This window comes from Eleutherodactylus coqui, chromosome 10 (assembly GCF_035609145.1).
Source record: "Eleutherodactylus coqui strain aEleCoq1 chromosome 10, aEleCoq1.hap1, whole genome shotgun sequence".
Taxonomy (NCBI): Eukaryota; Metazoa; Chordata; class Amphibia; order Anura; family Eleutherodactylidae; genus Eleutherodactylus; species Eleutherodactylus coqui.
The window spans coordinates 101,891,306-101,918,973 of record NC_089846.1 but is presented as its reverse complement, the minus strand read 5'-3'; the positions used below and the strand labels follow the sequence as shown (position 1 = coordinate 101,918,973).

Below are 27,668 nucleotides of genomic sequence, written 5' to 3'. Positions count from 1 at the left end.
TTAACTGATCTCACTAATGGGCTGTAGGCCGCTTTCACACAGGCGTCAAAATCGCGCAATTTTCTCACAATGCATCGGTGCTACAAATCACATGTATGTGAAGCCTGTGCTTTCCAGTGGGTTCTTTCACATTAGCGATGTTTTGTAGGCTGCTACATTGCAAGAAAACAAAATCCTGGCATGCTGAAAATTGCCGCGATTTGCTATGTTTTGTAGTCTGTTTGACTATTGAGCCTTCCTTCGTGTTGCATTGCACGAAATCACACTTTTTGTGTGATGCGATACAACTTTTACAGTAGGAAGTACCACTGTTTCCCCTAAAATTAGCCCTAGCTGCATTAAAAAAACAAACAAAAAGAAACCAAATACATTACCTAACAGGCGCTGTCCGCTCCACCGCACTTCTCCTCCGGCAGCTTCTCCGCACTTGCTTGTAGTCTTCAGCTATCGTTTCCTGGTCAGGGGGCTCCAGGAAGTGCTGGCTCTGATTGGTTCTCGAGCATTGACAGCCAGGCTCCTGCTCTAACAGCTAAGAATGGAGAAACTCATCTTAAATGGATAAAATACAAAATAAGATTTAAAAAAAGCAACATAATAGGTATTACTTCATATGTAGTGAGCCAGACAATGAAAATATGTTATTTATCTTGCATAGTGAATGCTGTAAATACAATCTAAGGGTGGCTTCACACGAGCGTGTTTTTGCGCGTACATAGGTGCGCACCCATGTACGTGCAAAAACACGCGTGAATGCAGGTCCGTGCATTGTTTTCAATGGAGCCCCGGCTGCTGACGGCGGCTCCATTGAAAACAATGCTCTGCCGGCACCCCTGCATTCTTTTTCAGGGAGGGGCTTTACATATAGGCCCTTCCCTGAAAAAGAAAAGTTTTAGTGTAAAAAAAAAAAAAAAATATATATATATATATATATATATATATATATATACTTACTTACCCGTCCGCCGCTGCCGCAACCCCCGCGGGGCTCCTTCATCCCCGCTAGTAAAAAGAATTCCCTGCTGCTGCACCTGCCACATCTGTGACAGATGCAGCAGAGGAATTCTTCAATTCTCTACAGCAGCTCTCACACATGTCAGCTGCAGTAGAGGACTCTGCTGCAGGCAATTGATTTCAGGGAAGGGATTTAAATATAAGCCCTTCCCTGAAAATCAAGTAAAAGGGGTTTAAAAAACAAAAAAAAACAAACTTACCTCCCTTCGGCTGCCGGGGCTCAGCCACGTCTTCTCCAGCTGTCCCCTGCACTGTGGTGTCGATCTATCAGCAGGTGGGGATTTAAAATCCCCGCCTGCTGAAAGAGCTGTTTGTGATTGGCTGACGTGCTCAGCCAATCACAGGCAGCTCTCGCCAAATGAATGACGGGCGAGAGCTGCCTGTGATTGGCTGAGCACCTCAGGCACACAGGTATATTGCCAGGTCAGATTCATTCTGAGAACTAATTCTCCTATAGGGGCAACTTTTTTAATATGTCAAATCAGTAACTCAACTAACCCTCGCGCTAATGTTACATCAGGGTGACATCTGCCCCAGCAATGCTGATTTTATATGGTAAACCACTATATGGTTTCACCTGAACCGAGGAGTCCTCATTATAAATACCAATGGGGGATTGCTCCTGTCAAACCACCCTGAGCAGCTTCTACGAGGAGGTAAGTTCTAGTCTGAACTGGGGAGAGTCACTGGATCTTGTATATCTGGACTTCTCCAAAGCGTTTGATACTGTGCCGCATAAAAGGTTGGTATATAAAATTAGAATGTTTGGTCTGGGCGAGAATGTGTGTAAGTGGGTAACTGGTCAGTCATAGAAAGCAGAAGAGGGTTATTAACCCTTTTTTTTCCCATTTTCATTCCCCCCCCCCCTCCTCTTTTAAAAAATCGTAACTCCTTTATTTATCCATCGACGTCGCTGTATGAGGACTTGTTGTTTTCTGCGGGACAAGTTGTATTTTTTAATGGTGCTAATTAATATACCATATAATGTACTGAAAAACTTTAAAAAAAAACCTAAGTGGGCTTTGGGTACAGTCTCTCACATATGGTGAACGTGCCCATCAGTGAAGGCCCTCTGGAGACAGGTGGCCCACCTGATATTTAGAGTCCTGGGTAAAACATCCCCCCTTATCCCATCGGCTTGCCTCCTGGTGGATAAACCTACAGGCTACAGTAACCAACAGCACAAACTCTCACAATATATTTGCATGGCGGCGAGGGTCTATATCACATCCCAGTGGCCATCGTCTTCTCTCCATATGGAACCAATTTTAGCCCGAATCTCCAAAATGATGTTGTACGAGAAGCTGTCCGCCATGAGGGAAGACTGCATGGAGAGTTTCCTTAGGACCTGGCTGCCCTGGGCCATGTCTGTGGCTATCCCAGGGCCGCCCCGGATGCTTGCCTCCTTAACTAAAGTGGTGCAGATATGTAGTAGGGGAACGCAGGGAGGAGGGTCCCACGATTCTACTAGATTGGGGTGCTAGCCGACTAGATGTAGTACCAATATGTAAATCTGCAGCTCTGCCTGTAACAAAAATTGTATAAAATTTCAATATAAAGTTTTTGGAACTAAAAAAAATTCTAAGTGGATTAAAATGAAAACAAAAAACGACATTCCGCCATCTTTCGGTGCGTCTTGTTTTCCTACGGCACACAAACTGCAACAAAAATCAAACATGATAACTTTATTCTACGGGTCCGTACGATTACTACGATACCAAACTTGTATAGTTTTTGGTTTTTTTTTGCTGTACTACTTTTTTTTTTTTTAAGATTTAATTTTATTTATCTCCTGCTGCCATCTTGTGCGCGCAATACCTTATTTATTTTCCCGTCGACATGGTTGTGCGAGGGCTCACGTTTTGTCCTGTAGTTCTCGTTGGTACCATTTTGGAGTACGTACGACTTTTTGATCGTGTATTTCTGGCATTATTTTCTTTTCTTTCTGACGACATTCATCTTGCGGGGTAAATAATGCATTATTTTGATAGATCGGACTTTTACAGACGCGGCGATACCAAATATGTATTTTTGTTCTATGATTTAGGTGATTTTATTGTAATTACGGCAAAAGGTTTTTTTTTACTTTTATTATTTTCTTTTAGTTTTAAATAATTAGTAAAACTTTATTGTCCTTATTTTTCCTTTTTTTAGCCCCCCTATGGGGCCACAACTTGCAATGCTTTAATTGCGCCTGCATAGCATTACATCATACTGCGATGGGGCAGGCAGTCTATCAGGCCACCCCATGGGGACGGCTTGATAGGCATTCTAGCAAGAAAACCCTAGTGCCTTTCAGAAGCCCCCTGGCTGCCATGACACCCGCACGGCTCCCTGCGATCTCATTGCAGGGGGGGGGGGGGGGGTACGGTTGGGGGATTTAAATGCCGCTGATCGGCGCTGTTGTCGCTGGGTGTCGGCGCCTGCGCGGTATGAAAAGAGATTGCCACGCCGTGAGCTTTTCTGCTCACAATTGCATATTCCGCGGGCGGAGAAAAACTTGTAGCACGCTCTATTTTGCTGCGGATTTTGCACGGACGGCCTCTATTGAAGTCAATGGAAGCCATCCGACTCGCATCCCATAACACTGCATAGGGGCGTTATTGATTTTGCGCCCATAGAGAACAACGTAAACACCAAAAATGTTTGTTAAAAAAGTATGAAAAGCAAGCCACAAATATTTCTGTACAGAAGACATCTGTGTGATTCCACTTCTCCAAATAGCAGTGTCAAGAAATAAACTTCCTAAAGCTGCAAGAAGAAGCCGTAAAGCGAGAGGCCGCGCTGAGGTTTCCCTCACAACTCCATCGCCTCAGGCAGCCCCGCCCCCTGCCGCTGTCACGTGACGCGCCCGCGCTCCCCCCGCTCCGTGTTGTGGTGACGTCATGAGCGTCTTGCTACCCAACATGGCGGACTTTGATACCATTTACGAGTTAGATGAAGAAGAGGAGGAGGAGGGCGAGGACCGGGAGAGCGGCGGTGGCGGCGGCCGGGTGGTGGACGAGGAGCACCTGCTTAGATACGCCCCGGATCCGGTGGTGGTGAGGGGAGCCGGACATATTACCGTGTAAGAGACGAGTGCAGCAGGCCTGCGTCTATATACTGCTGTGGTGACGTCACGTGACCGGGGCCCCTATAGCAGCCTCCTATAGGGGTTGTTGTTTCTATAAGTGGTGCAGTGTGGGATCTCTCACCGTATGAGGCCGTGTTCGCAGCCGCGTCCGTTAAGCCCCCGTTTTATGGCCAAGCGGACGGCGCTGACTGTAATGGTGGCCGTCTGCTCTGCGCCGGTTTACCGGATAGTAACGTCTCTTGTGAAGGACGTTTCCTTGCGGTATTTAGTGCCGGCCCTGCGGGCCGCTGTACTCGTGTGGTACCGGCACGCTCACATCAGAAGATTGGCGCGGCGCATTGATTTAAATAGTTTTGTTCACGGCGTATTTTTTTTCTCCGCAATCGCGTGACTGACTTTACTGCATCATCCGGCCGCTGAAGGGCACGGCGGGCGCCAATGTGCAGGAAGCCGCGGAGTCGCTGTGTGTTTGCGCCCTTCTCAGCAGGTCGGAGGAATTATATTTGCGTGTGCAAATTCACAGCGTGTTCAGATGAAAACACAGAGCGGCCGAAAAACACGAACGGACGGACGCTATTATAGTAATAATGGCCCCCCTGGTGGCCCCCAGTAGCAGTAGTAATAGTGGCCCTACTAGTAGCAGTAGTAATAATGGCCCCCCTGGTGGCCCCCCTAGCAGTAGTAATAGTGGCCCTACTAGTAGCAGTAGTAATGGTGGCCCCCCCCGGGTGGCCCTACTAGAAGTAGTAGTAATGACCCCTGTGGTGGCCCTAGTAGCAATAGTAATAATAATGGCCCCCCTGGTGGCCCCCCTAGCAGTAGTAATAATGGCCCCCCTGGTGGCCCCCCTAGCAGTAGTAATAATGGCCCCCCCTGGTGGCCCCCCTAGCAGTAGTAATAATGGCCCCCCCTGGTGGCCCCCCTAGCAGTAATAATAATGGCCCCCCCCTGGTGGCCCCCCTAGCAGTAGTAATAATGGCCCCCCCTGGTGGCCCCCCTAGCAGTAGTAATAATGGCCCCCCTGGTGGCCCCCCTAGCAGTAGTAATAATGGCCCCCCTGGTGGCCCCCCTAGCAGTAGTAATAATGGCCCCCCTGGTGGCCCTGCTAGTAGCAGTAACGGTGGCCCCCCTGGTGGCCCTACTAATAGTAGTAGTAGTAATGACCCCCATGGTGACCCTAGCAGTAATGACCCCCGTGGTGACCCTAGCAGTAATGACCCCCGTGGTGACCCTAGCAGTAATGACCCCCGTGGTGACCCTAGCAGTAATGACCCCCGTGGTGACCCTAGCAGTAATGACCCCCGTGGTGACCCTAGCAGTAATGACCCCCGTGGTGGCCCTAGCAGTAGCAGTAATGACCCCCGTGGTGGCCCTAGCAGTAGCAGTAATGACCCCCGTGGTGGCCCTAGCAGTAGCAGTAATGACCCCCGTGGTGGCCCTTGCAGTAATGACCCCCGTGGTGGCCCTTGCAGTAATGACCCCCGTGGTGGCCCTAGCAGCAGTAGTAGAAGTGACACCCGGGGTGACCCTAGTAGTAGTAGTAATGACCCCCGTGGTAGTAGTAGTAGTAATAGTTATCCCCATAGTAGTCCCAGGGGGGCTACCTGGTCTGAGGTAAATAGCACCCCCCCCCCCCCCCCCCCAGGCAGCACCCCTACAGCTATTCCTCTCACCCCGCCTGTACCCCCCCCCCCCCCCCCCCCCCCGGTCAGGCAGCCACTGCTCAGTCTGTGCCTGCTGACCTCTCACCTCGGTACAGGGGTTATCCACGTATCAGCCATTAGGTCAGAGCAGAAGTGTTGGGCCAGATTCGGCCTGCAGGCCCTCTGTGTGACGTATGGCCGTCTCTATAGGTGACACAGGTCTGTAAGGGATAGCTGTATGATGGCTTGGGGTCTGAGGGGTCATGAGAATGGCGCACCCCGAGTCCCGTAATGTGCGGTACAAGACCGGCTCTACACCAGTGTATATCAGCTTTGTCTACAGTCCGTGTTTTGGGGTCCGTCATGTGACTCTGCGGATCTCTTCACAGGGATGTATTCGTCACGGTTTTTATTATCTGCGTTTCTGCTTCCTTCCTGTTATCATTTTCTGCAGGACAGATACGGATCAGTAGAACATAAAAACAATCCGGAGGTGAATACTGCTGCCGTCCGGTTATGTCCTTCGCATTACGGATGCGTTATAATACACTTGTCTGAAACGGGTCAGAGGGCGCGTTCACACGTGGCGGATGTGGGTGCGGATCCATAGCAAAATCTGCACCAAATCCGCTAGGTGTGAACGCACTGTAATACAACGTATAGAGTTACGCAATATGTAGGCAGTCAAATTGACAAGAGTCTAATTATACATCTATTAACCCCTTCACACCCCAGTACATTCTGGGTTGGAAGCCATTCTCGCCTCCTATAGGTGGCGCAGTCTCAGAAGCTGATCCGGCTGTGACTGACAGGTGTCGTCCCACTGCAACAGCGGGGATCGGTGAGAACACTGATCCCTGCTCTTAACGCCTTACCTGTGGTGATCAATATTGAATGCGGCATGTAAAGGGTTCACAGAGGTGGGTCGCTCCCTCTGTGATGCCGTCAGCCCTCTGCCACGTCATCAAGCACTATCAGTGCGATCGTGGCATCGTAGGTACAATTCGACTACTAACCTTAGGGATCGGGATGGAATTTTTTTCCCCCAAAAGGGCTAATTGGCTCCTGCCTCTTGGGGTTTTTTGCCTTCCTCTGGATCAACAACATAGGAGGATAAACAGGCTGGGCTAGATGGACATTGTCTTAGTTCGGCCTAACGAACTATGTTACTATGTTACCTTGATGTCAGTTTTAATAAATACTTGTGTTTCCATTACAGTAAATAAACAGTTCTGAGTATTTTTTCTTAGAACTCTGCATTGTGCAGTTGCTCTGTTATTCCTCCTGGAAATGTAGAACTCCGATAACAACTGGTTATTACTGATCCCTTTGCAGGGTTCATACGTGGAAAACCTGGAATTTGATTAGTCATGGAATACCTGAAAAATGTCATGGAATTTTCTGACTAGTCATGGATTTTCGGTTTTTGCCAGGAGTCGAATCGGTGCTTCTTTTTATATCTCTCTTAGGCGCATGCATGCGGATCATGCAGCGGAATCCCACCTTGTTCCCGGTTGTTGTAGACCTGTCCGGATTCTTCATACTCTGTATTGCTGGTGCACATGCGCAGTACAGATTATTCCGCACCGTCGCTAGACAGTAACACGGACTCTGCAGCCCGCCCGGCTTCCATTGCACCCGAAAGGGATTTTGCGAGAGGTTTAGAATTGGGTAACATAAAGAAGAAAGGCATACTCCCCTACTTTAGTGGCTCCCGATCCAGCGCTGGGGTCTCGGTGCCTGCCATTAGGAAGTCGGAAGAAGCCAGTTATGCAGTGTGCCCTCTGAAGCCTGTGACTGGCTGAGTGGGCACATGCACAACCGGGTTCCTAGCAACAGGCATCTGAACTTTGGCGCTGGACTGTAAGCTGCTGAAGGAGGTGAGGATGCTTTCTTCTTTTTTTATTTTTACATAAAGCCGGTTTCACACGGATGACTAAATCGTGTGATTTTTCTCGTGATGGACTGCGCTACAAATCGCATGTATGTGGAGCCCGTGCTTTCCAATGGGTTCCTTCACTTTAGCGAGGTTTTGTAGGCTGCTACATTGCAAGAAAAACAAATCGCAGGTTGCTAAATCTTGCCGCGATTTGCAATATTTTGTAGCCCATGTTTCCCTATAGAGCCTTTCTATGTGTTGCATCGCATGAAAACGCAGACATCCTACTGTAAAAGCCCTAAAATAAGCCCTAGCTGCATTAAAAAAAAAAACAAATACATCACCTAACAGGCACTGTCCGCTTCCCCCCCACGCCTCTCCCCTGAAGCTGCGGCAGTCTTGCTTGAAGTTTTCCCGCAGCGCTTCCTGGTTTGGAGATTCAAAAGCCCCACCTCCTGGAAGTGCTGGCTCTGATTGGCTGAGCCACGGCGCTCAAGAACCATTCAGAACCCTTAGCCTAATGAAACATGGTCAGAGTGTTCCTCATGTAGCCGGTGAGTCGCCACAAAGACATTAACAATGGAGTAGCTGGAAAGAGGGGAACACATAGGAGTCGGGGTCAAAGGGTAAATGCAGCGCGGTTCACGCCGGTTAGATATAGAGATTTGCGCAGTAATAGGCTGCATGTTTGGATCTCCTGTGGATGAACCCCATGAATCGGTTCTAACTGCTCACAACTCCTGTGTCTGTCTTCTTCCTGTAGATTTGGTCTAAGCAACAAGTTTGATGCAGAATTCCCCTCCGTCTTAACAGGAAAGGTAAGATTATTTCTATCTCCCAAAGATAAGTGTCCTCTATAACCGGAGAAACCAGCAATATGTTGTACCAGAACTGCCTGGTTCAGCCGCTCCACTTCTATCTAGTGTTTATATAGTCGCATACATTCAGTAGTCGTTGGCTGTTCTTCCCATCCTCCCCGTATACACGTCGGTCCAGACGAACATTCATTGGAGAAAGGGTATAAGCTACTGTGAAAAGCAAGGATTGGGCATGTTGAGCTTCAGTATGCCTGATCTGGTAAAGCGCCTGAACATCTTTCTACAGACTGGATGATACGTTAGTCCCCCTGAAGCTGGTGGGTTCAGTTGCCTTCGTCTAATGTGTATGGCCACCTTCAGAGTGGTTCCTCAGTCTTAGTATGGCTGCATTTTAGTGCCTGCTACGGCCTGAACACCCAACGGTTCTACTATGTGCGGGGCGGTTCAAAGAGAATGGTGTGACAGTAAAGCAGATCTCTTCATCCCTGAATGCATACAACAGCCAGACTGACATGAAAAGATAGAACTACATTTCTAGTGCCCTTTACAGATGTTGGATGTGGGCACAATTGGTGACCCTAGGCGAGCTGTAAGAAGGCATCTCCGCTGCAGTGAAATCGCTAATGGAGGACGTGCCGGGACACTTTAAGCAGAACTGGACGACCAACTTGTCATCTGCTGTGTCCACATTGAACACCTTTCATGTCATTCTGGTTGACGCACCAAGTCCTATTCTCATCGTCCGCTGACCGTAGGCATTGTGTCTTTCTGTTGTCCGATGCAAGTTGCGCCAAAGAATCTCTGGTGCAACTCGGCCGTCGAAATAGGTCCTTAGTACCAAGAACTGTGAGTTCTCTACAGAAGTGTCCGTCTGCTCTCTCACAGGGCTTGGGAACAGCTCTGCGCCCGTCTCTCTGGAAGGATTACCTGCAGGATTTTGTGGTGATACAATTTGTTTTTTAGCTGATTCTGTATGAAAAATCAACTCTTCGTACGATCATTACATACAAGTGGAAGAACATGTAGTTACAGCCGGCCGTAGGCACCATATTGTATAGAGTCCATCGGGGCGATCCGTATACGGCCCTACAACCATTTCGCTTTGTCATTTTTTTTGTAATTGAAGGAATGCAACGTATCTAGTTTGTAGAACTGACGCGTTTCACAACTTATGATGCAAGCACATTTGACATGGGTATATTCATAGGGTTCCATGCACCCAGTGTGCCCGTAGGCGTATGACAGATGGTGAGCATTTACTAAAATATTGTATAGGAAACTTAGTCTACCGCACTTTCGTACATGGAGGGATAAAGTTAGAAACAACCAATACACCAAGATTAGAGATGAGCGAGCGTACTCGGAAAAGCACTACTCGCTCGAGTAATTTGCTTTATCCGAGTATCGCTGTGCTCGGGTCTGAAGATTCGGGTGCCGGCACGGAGCGGGGAGCTGCAGGGGAGAGCGGGGAGGAACGGAGGGGAGATCTTTCTTTCCCGCTCTCCCCTGCTCCCCGCTGCGACTCACCTGTCAGCCGCAGCGGCACCCGAATCTTCAGGGACGAGCACAGCGATACTCGGATAAAGCAAATTACTCGAGCGAGTAGTGCTTTTCCGAGTACGCTCGCTCATCTCTAACCAAGATGTATGAATGCACAGTGGCAAATGTCATGGTCTTCTGTTGAAATGTTGGTTTCATGGCCTGTACACCCTTCAGGTACGAACGGAGGGCTCTGGCCCTAGAGGGAGACAAAGCCGCTTCCTCTTCCAATGCCTCCAACAATAAGGCATTGTATTGAGCGAGCAGCTTGTAGTGTCGGAGTGTAAGTCATAAAGTGTCCCCGCTGATTGATGGGGTCATAATGGCCTCTTGAGGTTTTTGAGGGCTCGCTGTGCCTGCTGGGATTTGCTTAGTGTTTCTGTTTGCTGCCCTGGCTGTATCCTGCCATAAAGTATTATGGCCCTCATTTACAGAAGCCTGAAGGAAATAATCCTGCTTTTCATGGTAGACAAATACAACCAGAATGAAAAGCTCTTCTCTTACTTAAATTGGAGGGGAACAAATGTAGAAACGTGACGTAGCAAAGCGAACCCTCCCCTACTGTCTTGTTTTGGGGTTTTTCTAGCCTTGGTGTTTTATTTGCAGTACTTTGGCTGTATATGGCGGCTTTCACACGGGCAAGATTTGTGCGCTGCGGGACACACACATCTCGCGGAATCTGAATTTCATTTTTTTGAATGGGGTCATACACATGAGCAATGCGGGCAAAAATCGTGGCATGCCCTGTCTTTGCGTGTTCCTCGAACGCGTCGCCCATTGATTTCATTGGGACCTTGAATGCATCGCCGAGCTCCCCCATGCCGTGTGATGCGAGGTTTCCCCATTGAAATCAATGGGAAGCACTTCTGATCCTCTATCACGTGTGAAACTCGCTCAATAGAACACGCATGCACGATAAGCAAACTAATAATTGTTCGGTTGTTGCCGTGTTTACACTGAACGATTATCATGTATTTTCGCTCTTTTTGAACAAATAATCGTTCTGTATAAAAGGCCCCTAAGGCTAATTTCACATAGCCGAGCGTGATATGGGGCCCCACGTTGTGTGCGCCATCATCTGAATCCACTTCAGGGATAAAGGGAATCCCCCGCCGCGGCTGTTAGCCATGGTGTAGGATCGCAAAGTTTGTCCCACTGTTTTCAATGGGAGACCTCGCATTGCATGTACCTGGCATGCTGCCGCCAGCCCCATTGACAACAATGGCCGCTGTGATGTGAGAGCACGCACAGAGATAGAACATGCCACGATTTGTTTCCTGCATCACATTGCGGTGCCATGTGGGAAAACATCACTCGTGTGTCTGACCCCATTCAAAAGATTGGGGCTCGTATTTGTGCGTCTCGCAATGCACAAATCTCACGCAATTTGCTCGTCTGTGTGAAGGCAGCCTAAGGGTAGAATTGGCCCGCAGTACGCACCAAAAGAAGTAGCTTAATCTGCCGCTGCAGAATTCTACTACAAAATCCGCGGATTTTGGTGTGAAATTAGCGGCAGAATTAAACTATTTTTAACTTTGCATCAAAATCCGCACGGAGGCTGCAGATTTGGGTGCGAATTGCGGACTAATTCCACCCATATGAAAACGCCATATAGTTACCCAAAAATGTCTATTTTTCTCCTAATTCCCAAAGCTATTTATTACATTTGTGACCAATCTCTTCATTGGATACCTCCTCTGTGGAGCTGGAGTTGAACAGGCCTTGGGGAAGTGTTTCTTGGTCTGTGATTGGCTGATGGTTTCCACTTGGGAAGAGAACTTTGAAATGATGTGATTGATGTTCCGCATGTTATTGCATCTCTCCTTTCATACGCACGTAAATGTGTTCTAGTCGTTAGCATAACATTTAGCAATAAGTCCTCCAAACACGGCCATGTCCATGGATTCCGCTTGTACGACTTGTAGGAGAGAATACAATTAAAATGATGTAATGTGGACCTTTTGGATTGTCGCCCTACCGGTGTGGAAAGATACAATTGGCACAATTCTAAGAATTCTGCTTTGTGGCTGCAGGTCGCTCCTGAAGAGTTTAAGATCAGCATCGGACGTGTGAACACTTGCCTGAGGAAGAACCTCCCTCTCAATGTGAAGTGGCTGCTATGTGGCTGCATCTGCTGCTGTTGTACGCTGGGCTTAAGTCTGTGGCCTGTTATATGTCTGAACAAGAGGGTAAGTAACTGTATCCTGAAGATACTGTATCTTAAAGAGACGGATACATTTACTATTTTCACACCATTCAGTTGACAGGGATAATATCTGCTATGCGTTTTATTTCCTGATCACAGTTACGGAGTTAAAGGGGTTTTCCCGCGGCAGCAAGTGGGTCTATACACTTCTGTATGGCCATATTAATGCACTTTGTAATGTACATTGTGCATTAATTATGAGCCATACAGAAGTTATCAAAAGTTATTCACTTACCTGTTCCGTTGCTGGCGTCCTCGTCTCCATGGTTGCCGTCTAATTTTCGCCGTCTAATAGCCAAATTAGACGCGCTTGCGCAGTCCGGGTCTTCTGCTTTTCTCAATGAGGCTCCGTGTAGCTCCGCCCCGTCACGTGCCGATTCCAGCCAATCAGGAGGCTGGAATCGGCAATGGACCGCACAGAAGCCCTGCGGTCCACCGAGGGAGAAGATGCCAGCGGCCATCTTCACCGGGTAAGTAAGAAGTCACCGGAGCGCGGGGATTCAGGTAAGCGCTGTCCGGTGTTCTTTTTTAACCCCTGCATCGGGGTTGTCTCGCGGGACAACCCCTTTAAACTTGGAAAACCCATTTCCATATACCCTAATAGAGAATTCTGAGTTAATAGGGGGACTCATGTTCGGGATCCTTCTCTCTTGGCCAGAGAGACCATCAGTGGCAAAACAGGTCTGTCTCTCTCTGGCAGACTTGTCCTGTCTTGCATTACTCAGGCAATCTAATGATATGAATGAAGACTCTACAATGCAAATGTTTTTCCTGTGGGGGTGCTGCAGGGAAGCTGAGCACGGTATTAGTGTATCTTGACGCCACCGGAAGCTAGGGGTTTGATAGGGAGAACGCCCCTGTCACACCCTTAGCTCCCAATAGGGTTCAAACACGAATGTCCTAGCAGCACAGTGTGCATTGATGACTGGCTGCCCTGGTGCCTTAGGCGGACGGTGAGAAGTAACCAGCCAAACACTGCAGAGATGACTTGGAGCTCACCGCCCGTCCCCGGATTCCAGCCGGAGTTGCGGCAGCCGACGCAGGCCCTTTGTTCCAAGACGGCTGCTGACCCACTCACCGCCATGTTGCTGCTGGACGTGCATCACTTCTACCGGCGAAACAGCCGGCATCTGAGTGCTGCGTGCTGGCAGCCTGTCTGCTTCGTGACGGGCGATCCACCCCCAAACGGCTGCAAATATTTCCGCTGCCCACGCATCTGCTGCTGCTGCGCCAGCTGGTCGGCCGCCCCCTCACTGCAGCATCCTACCAGCCCCCGCATCATCTGCTTTTTCTGCCGGCTGCTCCCACACACGTGCTGCTCCACTGACGGGACAAGCGTCCAGCCGCCGACTCCTGTCTCCTACGTCCCAGCTGTCATCCAGGCTGCAGCGTTAGTGGCCTTCCAGAACCTACAGGCAAGCAACCAATTACTGACAGGGGGTGTCACCCCACTGTCAATCTTGACTCCACAAGGACTTCCTGGTGGCGTCAAGATACACTAATACCGCTGAGCACTTGTGGTGGAGTTGTACCTGACATTGCTGTCTGCTGAATGCCCTAATACACTTTAGATAATCAGCAGCTTCAGGAGATGTATGGCAGGTTTCCCCATAGAATACAGCTGATTGCTCGGTGACACTTTGAGATTTAAAAAAAACCCTTTAAGAGACTTTTTATTTGTGTTAAATTTTTACAGTTTCTACAGTTCATGATTTGTGGTTGAAGAGGTTGTCTAGTTGTAAAAAATATTGCTGGCCTTTCTATTAGGCCATTAGTTGTAGATTAGCGGGAGTCTGCTACCCCAGACCCCATGAATCAGCTGTTTCCTGAGTTGGTATGCTTGTGCTTGTGCACTGAACTATTTTTTGCAGGAAGCAGACAGCTCTGTTCTCGCTGCAGTGGCCTGGCTTCGTATTACAGGGAAAATCCCCATTAATTTCAATGGGATCTATGCCTGCCATACCAAGCCTGGCCACTGTAGTGGGAACAGAGCTGTCTGCTTCCTGCAGAAATCAGCTCAGTGCATGAGTTCATTGGCTCAGGGAATAGTACACCATCAATCTGCTATTGATTCCCTGTCCTGAGGATAGGCCATCAGTAGTTCACTACTGGACAACCCCTTTGACAAATCCCAAGTGTATAAATGCACAAATGCATGCCAGAGCTGTTTTATATTATGTACTTTTTTTTTTTTAATCTCTTTGTTTTGTTCTGCTAGACAAGAAGATCCATTCACAAACTGCTGGACTGGGAGAATAACAGGTTATATCACAAGGTATGTGATGGATACAGAGTATCCACTTTGTAACATGCAGATGACGCGGTCTCCTATATCATGATTCATTTGTTTCCCCTTTAGCTCGGCTTGCACTGGAAACTGAGCAGAAGGAAATGTGAATCAAACAATATGATGGAATATGTGAGTATTATGTATCGGCTAGCGGAGAGAGTTACCGCCTTTACATACGCAGTTTTGATTTGCTGTAGATGCCGCTGTATGAGCGCTCATTATCTGCGAGGCGACCTGTAGACTTTTTTGGTACGATTTTTGGTGCGGAGGTACAATGTTTTAATCTCTTGTTGTTCAGCTGCTTCTTAGAGACAGGGTGACCAAAAAAGCGCATTGCTTAATTTTTTTTAATCGCTGCATTCACCATGCGGGATTAACCCCTTAAGGACCAGGCTGTTTTGTACCTTAAGCACCAGACACTTTTTAGGGATTTTACCCATGTGGTAGTTTGACTGCCCTTTTTTTTTTTTTTTTTCCATGACACATATGGATATTTTTTAAATTTTGGGGTAAAATGTTAAAAAGAAAATAATTTTTTTCTAACTATAACTATATATATATTTTATAAAATTTATTTTATTTTATTTTTTTTTAATTAGTATATTCACTCTAAAATAAAGTATGGGAACGGGTTCCTCATTTTGTTTTGGATGTTTTGATGTATAATATATATGGTTTTGGATTACGGGTCACATATAGCGAGTGTTTCGGTTGGCGTCGGCTTTGGGTTATTTTCTTTCTTATGTATATATTGTTTTATTCTATTTTTTTTTTTTTAAACTTATGTATGTAATTATTGTTTTTACTATGTATGTCCCCCATGACGTCATATAAGACCTCTAGGGGAGATTCACGTGTTTTTGTTTTATTTGACATTTTTCCGCTGTAGCTTCTATTGGCGCTGCATCCATAGGAGTCCCAGTTACAGGGAGAAACATCCCCTTGTAGTGACAGCAGTCACTGGCAAAGTGGATCAGGGTCTTCTAGGACCCTGCAGCTCTACTGTAGCAGGGAATCTCGGCGGTCATGTGACCCACTTGGCTCGCATAGTGGAAGAAACACTTCCGCTTTCACTTTTTAGTACATAGTACACAGTGCACGATGAGCGCTAAAGAAAGGAGGAGGCATAAATGGTTAAAACCCACTTCTCCCTCCTCCTGGTTATCAGCTGTTACTAACAGCTGACAACCCGTCCTGCTTCTGATTGGTTGTGGAAGCAGGAGGCTTTAAACCCCACCGTAATTTTACATACGGCTGGGCTTTAAGCCCGGGACCAAGCGCTGTAAATTTACAGCGCTTGGTTCTAAATGGGTTAATAAATGATATTTTAATAAATTGGACTTTACGGACACAGTAATGCTAGTTCTTTTTTTTTTTTTATTTTACTTTTACATTTTGATACGATGGCTGGGAGAGGTGTTTTTAATATTTTATTTTTTCTAATTTATAACCTTTTTTTCATTTTGAAATTTATAACCTTTTTTCAACTTGCAATCATTTGATTGCTTGTACAGTAAAATGCAATACCACAATACCATGGTATTGCATTACACTGTATTTTTACTGACATTCTATTAAGACTTTCCACCTGCTTGTCTTAATAGGCAATCAGTCATGGTAGCCCTAAGGTCTTTCAGAAGGCCCCCCCCCCCCTTCCTGGCTGTAATGACACCCTGATGGTAACCTGCTTCCTCATCGTGGGGGGACATTTCAGTTACGATTGAGACATTTAAATGCCGCTGTTAACGACACTTAAGGGATTCTTTTTAAATAACGGCCCGTGGTCACCAGAGAGCCTATTGGTATAGTGGTACAAGTTTTGCGCTGTGTTCCAAGCTCATTTCACTGCTCTGTGCATCTGTAGACCTACTTGTTGACGATCTTTCTATGCATTTATTTTTCAGGTCATATTAATAGAATTCTTACCAAAGTATCCTATCTTTCGACCGGACTGAAGAGAACCCGTCCCCACATTATTTCATGTTTTTGTTACCTGTCATTCCTACCCTTAGTGCCTTTTTTAGATGGTCTTGGAAAGAAAAAAAAAAAAGGTATACTGTACTTCAGTTGTGTTTTAAAAACACACAAGGGGGTCTTTTGTATCGCTGTATGGTGACCTAATAGATCGGTATTTTTTATTATGTGTAGAAAGAACAAAATTTTGCACACTTATTTTTTTATGTTAAGGGAAGCTTTCTGTCTTGCACTTCATTTTACCCCCGTGCAGTGAAAAAAAAAAACATGTCAAGCAGCTTGCGTCACTGTCGCCACCTCGCACGGCCGGGGGTCGCGTATGTGTGTGTTTACATGCTCTGTATATACGTTACTACACATCCCTGTATACAGTTGAAGTTAGGGAGTGTACATTATTAGTGCTGCTTTCAATTTAGCTTGTTGCCTTACTGTTCCTACATTTGGATTCACTAGCGCTTACCTACTTCATGGTCTCAGCCCATTTCCATTATGAAACTGCTGCAAAATTTAGCCAACTTTAAAAAAAAAAAAAAAAAAAATCTTTTTGTTTTAATGCAGAGAGGACACTTGTTGTTCTCCATCTGTCCTAGCCGGTCATGCAGCATCTCCACCTGACTAACATACGGAGTCCATAGCCTCTTTAGAAAGGATTAGACTTCATGCGGATCGGGACGGATCTATGTATACAAGCTATAATTTCTTATATTCTAACGGATTTGATGTGTTTTTACGACATCAAATAGGAAATATACCTATAAATATATATACTGCAACAGATTATTTAACCAAAAAAACCCTGTAAATATCGCCTTTTCCGAACTGCAAGTATTATACATATGTTTACAGAATGTAATATAGCTGTTACAATGTTGCCAATGATTCCTTATCAGTTTTGTAAATGTAACACGCAGGCTCGCCTGATTGTATGAACCATTTCTCTCATTTATGTTGACACGAACCACGTTTCGCATCGCTTTGTGCTGCTGGTCTCTTGTACGCAGAGGCTCATTTTTTGGTAAAGCCATATCAGATGGTCAGAGAAGGTAAGGGGAAAACTGACTTAACAATGTGCGTTAGTAGGTAGGTCTTCTCTCTGCCCTGTAAGGGTCTTCAGAACTTGCTGTGACTGTCATGGTCAATACGTCTGGAGAAAGGTTTTGGGCCCCCCTGCAAACCAGTTTCAGTGTTAGACACTAAAGATGTATTCACATTTCTGCCACCGCAAATCCCTTCCTTATGTTGGCATGGGATTGTGTCTGCGGATCGTGCCCACGCAGATGAATATGACAGTTTACAGGTATTTCCGCGACAAATCTGCCCCATGAGAATATACCTTTTTTTATAAGTTCTCTCCTTAACCCTTTCCAATCCACTGTCTGACGTCTGAAGACATTATGATTTAAGGCTGTACAGCTCCGATGTTGAAAGACGTCCGTCAGGGTTCTCTTACTGTATATTGCCAGCCGCTCTGCTGTCGCAGCCTATCCAACGTGTCACCTCGTGCAGTACTGGCTTTAGCCAGCAGATAGCGCTATTGTATAACGGCAGAAAAAGAGTAAGCTCCCTAGGAAAACCAGGATACAAATTGGATTGGAAAGGGTTAAAACCGCTTCTGTGCCGGCACTTTGGTGAGGAAGAAGCCTGTAGAGCAGCAGAGGAACACGCTCATATAAACATTTTTTTTGTATCCTGTATGAACTATTCATGTAATTATTTTTTTTTTCCTTTTGTTAAAGGGGTTTTCTGGGGCTATAATATTGATGACCTAGCCTCAGGATAGGTTATCAATATATGAAGATTGGTGAGGGTCCAACAACAGACACCCTCGTCAGTCAGCTGCTTGCAGTAGCCTCTCCGTGCCGGAACTAAAACAGGTTGTAGTGGCCAGGAATGGTACTGCAGCTCTCCCATTCACTAGACATAGTCCGGGAAAAAACCCTTAATTGAAGAGTAAGTTGGATTAGAAAAAAAAAAGTTTAAACAGTGTCTGGAAATGGGAAAGGATAGCTTGTTTTGCATCCTTCGTTCCCCATATTTCCATGGTACATAGAGAGCATGGTTTCATGCACAAGTCCAAATTAAGGCTTCCTTTAGCACGCTTCTTTAAAAGGGCATTCCCTCTGTAATGCATAGAAGTAGAAGTCCCCGAGTTGTTCTTATGTGACATCTTTAAAGTAACACTCCAGATAACTGATACTGTGTATATGCCTACTGCAGGGACTGAGGAGTCGGTGCATGACTCAGGAATTCAAAGGGAGACTGCCTGTGTCATGCATTGTCTCGTCTTAGACATAGCACAGTATACGGGTTGCGCCCAGAGTCATCTTTTTAGTAAATCGCATGTCCACGGGCGGATCGGATTGCACATGCAGATTTTCATCTGCGGAAACCTCTTGCGAGAAATTACGGATGTAATGGTTTTTCCGCGCAGATGTACACGGATGTGATGCGCATCATCCATGCAGAAAAATTCCGCAACCCCCACCTCCCAGCCTTTTCCCCACCTCCCTATTTGATTTTACCCTTCAAATCCGCAGTTGTATTTGCGGATGCACTGCGGATCATTCACGCCCATTGACTTCTATTGAGCCCGTCCGCAGAGAATCCGCACTGAAATGGAGCACGCTGCGATTTGTTTTGCGCACCAAACGCTCCGCAAATCAAATCCGCATGCTTAAATTCAGTTGCGGATGCCGATGTTTCCCCATGGGCACTTTGAATTGCGGGTGACCCGTGCGGATTCCACAGATCAAATCCCCTCGTGGACACTGGGCCTAAGCGTTATCTTGATCTATGAAGATTGTAGCTATTGCTACATCTACCATCTTATTCTCTCTCCCTGCTCTACCTGTGTGAAGGTCTGTAGAAAGCTGGGTGACTTCCTCTGTGGGTGCGGAAGCGGCTGCCATTATTTGCACTTGTCCAAGATAGGAGACCTTAAGGTCTAAAGACAAGTAATGCTTTCAGTAGTGCCATTGAAATCTTTTAGACAAAATACCCTTTGTGCCAGAGAAGTCTATATATCCAAAATCCATCCTTGTAGAATACCCGTCTCTACTAAACGGTCACCACAAAGTCACTGCCACCACAGCACTTTCCAGCATGCTCAATGCATCGCTCACGTGTATTTGTATAAACGCAGCATAAGTCACCCCAAAGTAATTTTATTCTTCAGCCCCTTGCATGTAAATGCCCGGTCACAACTCATCTGGATCTTCCTATGTGTGTGCGCAGTGAAGCGAGGTGAAGTCGAGGTGTATACACATCCCTTCACTGCGCACGCACCAGGAGACGCAAGCCGAGTGCTGCACAGCCCATGGGTGCAAGAAGTACTGACATTAGCAGAGGGAAAGAAAGAAAGCAGCCAGCGGCACACGTAAATATCCACACGGTGGGGGAGAGGAATGTAGATTAGGTGCCAGCAACAAAATGACTACTGACCCACCGATCTTCAATAGCAAATCCAGCAAAAGAAGGCAGCGCAGCACTCGGGAACCCATGTCCACCTTACAAACATCCAAGAAGGTTTATTGTCACTCCATAATATCAAACAGATATGCGATGTTTCGACCCAAACGGTCTTTGTCAAGCAATCTACATACAGGGCACGAAAGAATAAGGCTAACTTCACATGGGCGAGCGCGATATGCGGACCTGAATCCCACCCCCATATCATGCTTGCCATCCATGTGAAGGCTCTGAAGATGCGAGGCTGTTTACATGTGAAAACAGCCTCGCATCACTTCGGGGATGCAGGGATCCTCCGCTGCAGCTGTCAGCCCGCGACAGAGTTTCTCCGGTTGTTTTCAATGTGAGACTTCACATTACGTGCACCTTGCACATAGGGGCGACGCTACTGCTAGTCCCATTAAAAACACTGGGCGGCGCGATGCGAGAGCACGCACACAATAGGACCTGCCGCAATTTGGTTCCTGCATAGCATTGCGGTGCCATGCGGGAAAAAAGTCACTCATATGTATGACCCCATTCAAAAGAATGCTATCACAGAAAATGGCCGTTACTTACTGGGTGAGGAGTGCATATAGATGCATCCTCCTCTCACCATGCAGGTAGCTGACCACCAAATGGAGGAGCGAATAACACCTGTCAGGACACCGATATAACAACCACTCACACTGCCTCTTGATAATGAGGAGGGTGGATGCTTGGTGTTCACTCGCACACATAGTGGATACAGGATGCCAGACCATTCTGATATATGTAGTTCACCATGCAGACCAGCAACCTATTAATGACACCGTAATAATTCAGCGGGTTGCTCTGCACTTCCATCAGTGAACCACATTGGTACTGCCACCCTGGGCTCCCCCTGGAGTCTTAATGCCACGCTGCATGTGAATGATAGATAATAAATGCAAGGCATTGGTTGGATGTTGGCCAGGATACATGAGCCCACTAACCACTTCACGGTTCCTTGCGTTGTAGTGGGTCCTTACACTAATATAAATGCATCACAGAAGGGGAAATCAAGAATTAAAAACAATCACAGAAAATGGCCGTTACTTACTGGGTGAGGAGTGCATATAGATGCATCCTCCTCTAACCATGCAGGTAGCTGACTACCAAATGGAGGAGCCAATAACACCTGTGCAGGACACCGATGAGACAGCCACTCACACTGCCTCCTGATAATGAGGGGGGTGGATGCATTCAAAAGAATGCAGATCCTATTTGTGCGTCTCACAGCGGAAAATCTTGCACGATTTTCTTGCCCGTGCGAAGCCGGCCTTAAAGTAAGATTTTGGGGTGACTCCTATTCTGTGCTTTTGGACAAATACATGTGTTTGTACCGTACTGGACAGCGCTATGCCAGCGGCTTGATTAGACATAAAATGTAGATGCCAGTACCAGTAGTAAGAAGTGCCATGTGAGATGAAGCCAACTAACACCTTAGGGGTATCTTTTTAGGTGGCAGATTGGTTCCCACAACTGAAGGTCTGCTCCATCCACCTGAATGGGGGGGTTTCTGCAGCGGGTGCCTGTATATGACTACTGCAGGCCTCATTCAGATGAAGGAGAGCTAATGAAATGTCTGCAATAAGTCGCCCTCCTTTTTTTTTTTTAGTTTCCCCTTAAGGCACCAGATAACATGTGAATGATGTATGTAGCTTTTCTCCACGTGCGGAGTGTAAAATGTGTATCTTTAGCTATGGCCGATGGGGAAGTCCCACTTGTGTGACACATTGGAGTTTGTATGCACTTTTCATATAGGCATCCCAAAACTGTTAGATACTGAAGTGCTTGTCTGAACAAGAAGTAAAGCAATACTTTCCCTTTTCATGATGTTTGAACCACTAAACTGAATGTATAACGAGCCCTTTTATTCAAGTTGTGTAAACTTTTTTTTTGTTGTTTGTTTTTTCCCCTTTTTATGTTTAATATAATAGAAAAAGTGCAGACATTCAAAAGTCTTATTGGCTAAAAAAGGGTCTTTACTAGAACCTGCAGATATCTTCCATGGTTTACATTTAGATTTGCCCGCCAAGTGTTCTTGAACATTTAGGCTGGGTTCACACAGGGCGGATTTTCCACGGAATTTCCCTGAGGCCGCTAATCCCAGGATTAACCAGCCATGTGGACAAGATTTGTCAAAAATCCTCATCCACGCGGGGCGGACAATTAGTTGCGGCAAAGCTGGCATTAGCCGGCGCTGCAACACAGATTCCCGGGATGCAGCATGTCGAATTTTTTTTTTTTCCCTCCCTTTTTGCGGCCTCGCCCCTCTCTATGGGAGAGCCAACCGAAACGGAAAGCATGCAGCGAAGCCGCTCCAAAACCTGCGGTTAAATTATGTGGGTTTTGAAGCTGCGCTTATTCCACGGAAATCTCGAGCTTTTTCGCTGCGGCAAAACCGCTAGATTTCCGCGGCAAATCCACCCTTTGTGCACCCAGCCTTATAACTACTTCCTGTGCACCATAAGTGGTGCTGGGCCTGCAGGGGGAGGTCAGCTCTCTGCCCAGTCTGTAACTTCTAGCCATTCGGAGTATTCAGGATTATTTCAATGCCAAGGGCCTGTTGGGATGAGTCCCGACACGGTGGGGGAGCCTTCAGGGACTTTGCTATGAATTAGCATCTTTTGTGTGGATTTTAATGCGAACCTTGCATTTCAAAGGGTGAAAATCCATGTAATGGATTGCTGGGAAAGTGAAAATCTGCAGCATGCCAAAATATATGCTACCTGTGAGTGCGGTTCCCTCACATGTATCTGCTGCAGATCTTCAGACCTATTTACCTTCACCTCGGAGATCTAGTCTGCGTTATTCCCCCACTGACCGTCCCACCATATTTCTCAGTGTCCATAGCTGCCATATCCCACTTGGATAAGCGGCTGAGTATACTGTGCAGCTATGATGAAAGTGATGCCATAGTTGGGTTCATTACTCAAACCCTCAGTATTGTCCGATCAGCCTTAGTTGTTCTCCACCGATTTTTATATATATATATATATATATATATATATATATATATATATATATATATATATATATATAAATAAAATTAAAGGGACCCTGCCATGTACTGTATGCTGTCCTCACTAGGGGCAGCATCCAATGGTGACAGACTTGCTAATTTCAGCGGTCTGTCACTTCTAGGGTAATGTGCAGTACTTTTTAAGAACTTACAGCTCGTTCCTGCAGCTTCCAGCAAGAGATGAATCGTTTTTAGGCCGGTCTCACACAAGTGGATAGTAATTGCGAGTGATTGATCCGCAGTTCAATCAAATGCATTGAATTATACAGTTCCGCTCACATTACAGTCGGGATTCAGTTGTCCACTCGCAGAAAATAGAACGCAGCATCTTCTATTTCACCGCAGAATCCATAACAGAACTTATTGTGCTCTATGGTCGCGGACATACACCCAGCCCATGTGCAATTACATTGCGTATGAGCTGCGGGTTATCTGCGTCATCGCAGCTTCATGTACATGACTGGATCCCTTTAAACTGCTTACTAGAGGCCACATTATTGTATTAATTGGCTGTAAGCAGTATTTCCGGAGCTGTGATGATCTGACAGTCTTCTTGTTGGCCATCGGAAAGCATTACATTAAAAAGTGAAGTATTCTATGCAGCAAACTATACTCAGAACTTTTCCCCAAATACTTTCCTTGCACAATGTTACATAATCAAGCAACATGGAGCCAGATTGTGTTTTGTTTTTTTAACTTTCCCTTTTCAGTAAGGATTTTTTTTCAGAGTGTTTCGGCCTTAGTATCCAGCCGTTTACTGTGTATAGTGTCTGCTTATCTCTCAGGTTGCTGACAATCGACACTCCATCTTTAGCAGGTGTTTCGCTGGATGCGCACAGGTCATGTTGGCGGCACTTGGACTTCATATTGATAATTTGCTTTTACTTCGTAGTTTTATTAATGCATTAGTTTTTTTTTCTATTTTTAAGTGAGTTTAAAGCCGTCGGCACTTATGAGTAAACTTACGGGCTTAAAGGGGCTGACCTGCTGAGTCCGGGGATGTTGTATACTTCCATTCCCTGCTATGCGCTGTCCAAGCTGCGGTGCGTCCCGTGGACTACATGACCCTCGCGTAGAATGAGTCAAGTAGTCTTCTCAGCCTGTGCACATATACAAGTAGTCCAAGGGATGCATCCAGTGGTGGATCTGACAGGGAACAGCGGGGAACATAACATATAAACCCGCCATGCCTGGACTCCGTCTGTCAGCTTCTATGGCACCACATGTTTAGTTTAGGGGTGATGGGAGCCGATGGATTTCCTTCCCTTTTGAAGGGTTTGTTCATCGTTGAGCGTTATCTGTTGATCTTGAGATATAATGTGAAAAAGAAAATAACTAAATACATTAAATGATCTTGCACTGATTTTGAGTTGCCGCCTACATTGTAACCCAGCGTTAGTGGATTACTCTGCAGTTTGTGACAGAAGCCTTACAGTGGAGCTGAGCGCCTGGAGTTTAGTGATGCACTTATTGCTACATCCGATTACTATATAGCACCTAGAGTAAAGACTAGTGCATCACAGAAAGGGAAACCAAGCAATCACTGAAAACGGCCTATACTTACTGATACAGGAGGGCAGATATCTGCACCACCTCAGCATGCAGGCAGCCAAACTGCCCTCCTGTATCGGTAAGTATATGGCCGTTTTCAGTCATTGTAGAGTAAAGACTAGGATGCAAATCGCCAGCAAAGAATGCTGGATGACTTTAGCTCTGAAGCCATCAGGATTCTGAATGCAGCGCTGTGCTGTAGTAGAGACTGTAACTCATGATGGCCAATTTCGACACGATTATCGCTCAAAAGCCGTCTTTTAAGTGATAATCGTTGTGTGTAACTGCACTGACATCCTGCAGTTTTTGTTCACTGTGCTGAAAGACAACGATGAGCCTTATCAGGGATTCACAGTGGGATACAGCTGATACTATTGTTTCAGCTGTATCCCACTCCCTGATGACAGGCGGGGTATGAAGAACAGAGCTGTCCAGCTCTGTTCTCCATACCCCGCTCGGAGCGCTCGGCTGTATAACAGCCGGGCGCTCCGTGCAGAAAACATCTGGATGCAGAAGACGAGCGGGAATACCCGGCTTGTCTTCTGCATTCTCCTCCCGAAGCACTCGGCTGTATGACAGCCGGGCGCTCCGTGCAAAAACAGCTTGATGCAGAAGGCAAGCGGGGACACCCTGCTTGTCTCTGCATCCTCCGCTCCGAGCGCTTGGCTGTATAACAGCCGGTGCTCAGAGCGGGGGGGAATAGCTGGATGCAGAAGGCAAGCGGGGACATCCAACTTGCACTGTAAATGACAACGATTATGGCTCAAAAGTCGCTTGAGCGACATCTTTTGAGTGATTATCGTTGTGTCTAAATGGGCCTTTACTTAAACTTGTATGTGGATTGAATTGTGTGTAAGCTGTAAAATGGTGTGAAGAACATCATAAACTTGGGTTGGGCGCAGACGCGGTAGAAGAAAAGTTACATTTAAAAAAAAACCTCTTTCCCATACATGTGCAGCTGTATTTAGTCCATGTCGGTTGTTTCTTAGAAAAAAAGAAAAAAAAATAAGGCACAGAAATGACATCTGTAATTTTTATTTTTGTCCACCGACTTTTTTTTTCTTCTCATCGTCCAACACGGATAGAAAAACACTGTCAGAGGCCTTACAGAAAATGCGCCTACACCATCACACCAATATGATGTTCCATAGCTTCCGTTTGGCAGTGCTGCCACGCGACCTGTGCGCACCCGGCTTTATGACGAGCCCCACATTATAGGCTTCGTCAGACTGTTCCATAAAGGGAATATTTAAGACTGATCTTGTGTAGCGGTTTTATTTCTAAGCTCTGTTAAACAGGTCTCCACATGTCCAGCCTCCCTCTTCCCGCTGTGACATCATGTCTGGGTCATTGCCAATGTGGTGACTTTTTAATGATTTTTTGTTTAAAACCTTTCTGTGGGTTCTAACTAACTGCACTTGTCATACGAGCAGCTGAAATGCATGTATAGCGTCATGTGATGTTAGCCGCGACATGAAGCTGGCGGAAGACTCCATGTGTCCGGACACTACAGAAACGGCTTCTCTTATTGGAAATCACACAGTGACAAACTGAGCCTCTTCATTGCCAGCTGTGGGGTCAACGGATGAAAGGACTGGGTGACGGATGTGCCAAAATATGTGAAACAGTATATGAGTGGAACTTTAACACAAGATGTGTCATTTTGGTCAAACTGCATTTCATCTGTTCAAATAAAAGTTACCTAATTCCTATGTCCTCTGGTCGTGTCCATTTACCGCTAGTCAATAAGTGAAGGCGCCATTTGATCACTTTCTCCATTGAAATAAGTTACGTTTTAGGATTTGTCTACTCTTCTACAGTGGATAAGGCCTATAAGGGGCTATTCCTTTCAGTGAGGACTGTAGATCACCTCTTCGCTCAGGGGTTCCGTTATGGGAGCAGAAAAGGGGAACCCCCGTGGCCGAACAGGATCTGTCTTATGACTGAACCGAACGATTGACTATAATGGGGGCTGTTTTGGTTTCTGCTCAGCTGTCTGGTGTTTAGCGGCCGAGAAAGTGTGAGTGCAGCCCCCCCCCACCCCCTTTTTTTTTTTTTCATGGAACTTCCGAAGGGTCGTTCCAGCACAGATGTGAAAGCGGTGTACATCCTACTCAAATAAAGGTTGTGTATGGGATTAGACAAGCATGGCTGCTTTCTTCCACAAACGGGACCACAGCTGTAGGACTTGTATCTGGTTCGCAGCTCGAGTGAAGTAAATGGGGTTGTTGCTTTACCGCACACAACTAATGGGTGGGGGTGTTTATTCTCGGAAGAAAGCAGTCATGTTTTTCTAATCCTGGAGACCCCCTTTAAAGTAGGTGCGAGCACTCAAGAGAAAAGTCCAGCCTGAGTTTAAAAAAAAATAAATAAAAAATTTAAAATTTCATCCCAGGTCATTTTTGGAATCTTATTCTGTGATGCTTTATGTGAACATCAGTGTTGATTAACACACTGTGGCTGGAACTTTAGCTTTGTGACATGAGTTTACATTACTTGAAAAGCAGTGTTTTCGAGTTCTGATTTTCGTCACAGGTCCCCCTTAGGGCTAAAGCCCACAGCCGGATCTCTGATGCGTTTTACGTGGCACAAATCCGTGGCAGTGTTCTGCAGCTATTAGGTTCTATTGACCCTAATAGCTCAATGTTCACGCTGCAGAACTCTGCAACGTAAAAAGAAAATGGGGCATGCTCTATTTGCCGCGGGAATGCGTGCGGCCGGCTTCCATTGCTGTCCCGCTATACTTGCTCTGTAGCACAGCAGAGGTAGCGCGTGAATACACTCACAGCCGGCCGTGTCATCCGGCACGTCACATGCTGTACTGGGCATGCGCACCAACCCGCTAGGCAGGACGTTGACAGCGGATCCGGAGTGTTGAGTATGAGGGTTTTGGGGGGGTGCCGTGACAGATATTGCGCTGGCGGAATCCGTCATGGCCATAGGCATTAGGCCTTAGCGATATGGAGATCACTGCAGTAACAATATTTACTCTCTTCTGTTGGTTAACCCCTTAACGACCGCCAATACTACTTTTGACTGCAGCCTTTAAGAGGCTTTATTCTGATGCGCTGTTTTGACGGTACAGCGTTGAATGGCTGCAATTGGTTCATCAAGCGCTGTCTCTGATTTGCTGAGCTGCAGCACTTGAGAACCAATCAGAGCCTGCGCTTCCTGGAGGCAGGAATTTTGAA

General features: G+C 46.4%; 1 protein-coding gene across 2 annotated transcripts; it reads left to right on the top strand.

Annotated features, from left to right (window-relative positions):
• Positions 1–3,896: 3,896 nt before the first annotated feature.
• On the top strand, positions 3,897–22,881 carry LOC136580795 (cysteine-rich hydrophobic domain-containing protein 2-like). 2 transcript variants are annotated; one of them, XM_066581652.1, is made up of 6 exons: positions 3,897–4,078; positions 8,370–8,424; positions 11,997–12,152; positions 14,388–14,444; positions 14,529–14,588; positions 16,364–22,881. In XM_066581652.1, exons 1-6 carry the CDS (start codon positions 3,897–3,899, stop codon positions 16,412–16,414), a joined length of 561 nt encoding a protein of 186 aa, XP_066437749.1. In that variant the 3' UTR covers positions 16,415–22,881. The 2 variants fall into 2 exon arrangements, with proteins under 2 accessions (XP_066437749.1, XP_066437750.1); XM_066581653.1 differs by lacking the exon at positions 14,529–14,588.
• The last annotated feature ends 4,787 nt before the right edge of the window (positions 22,882–27,668 follow it).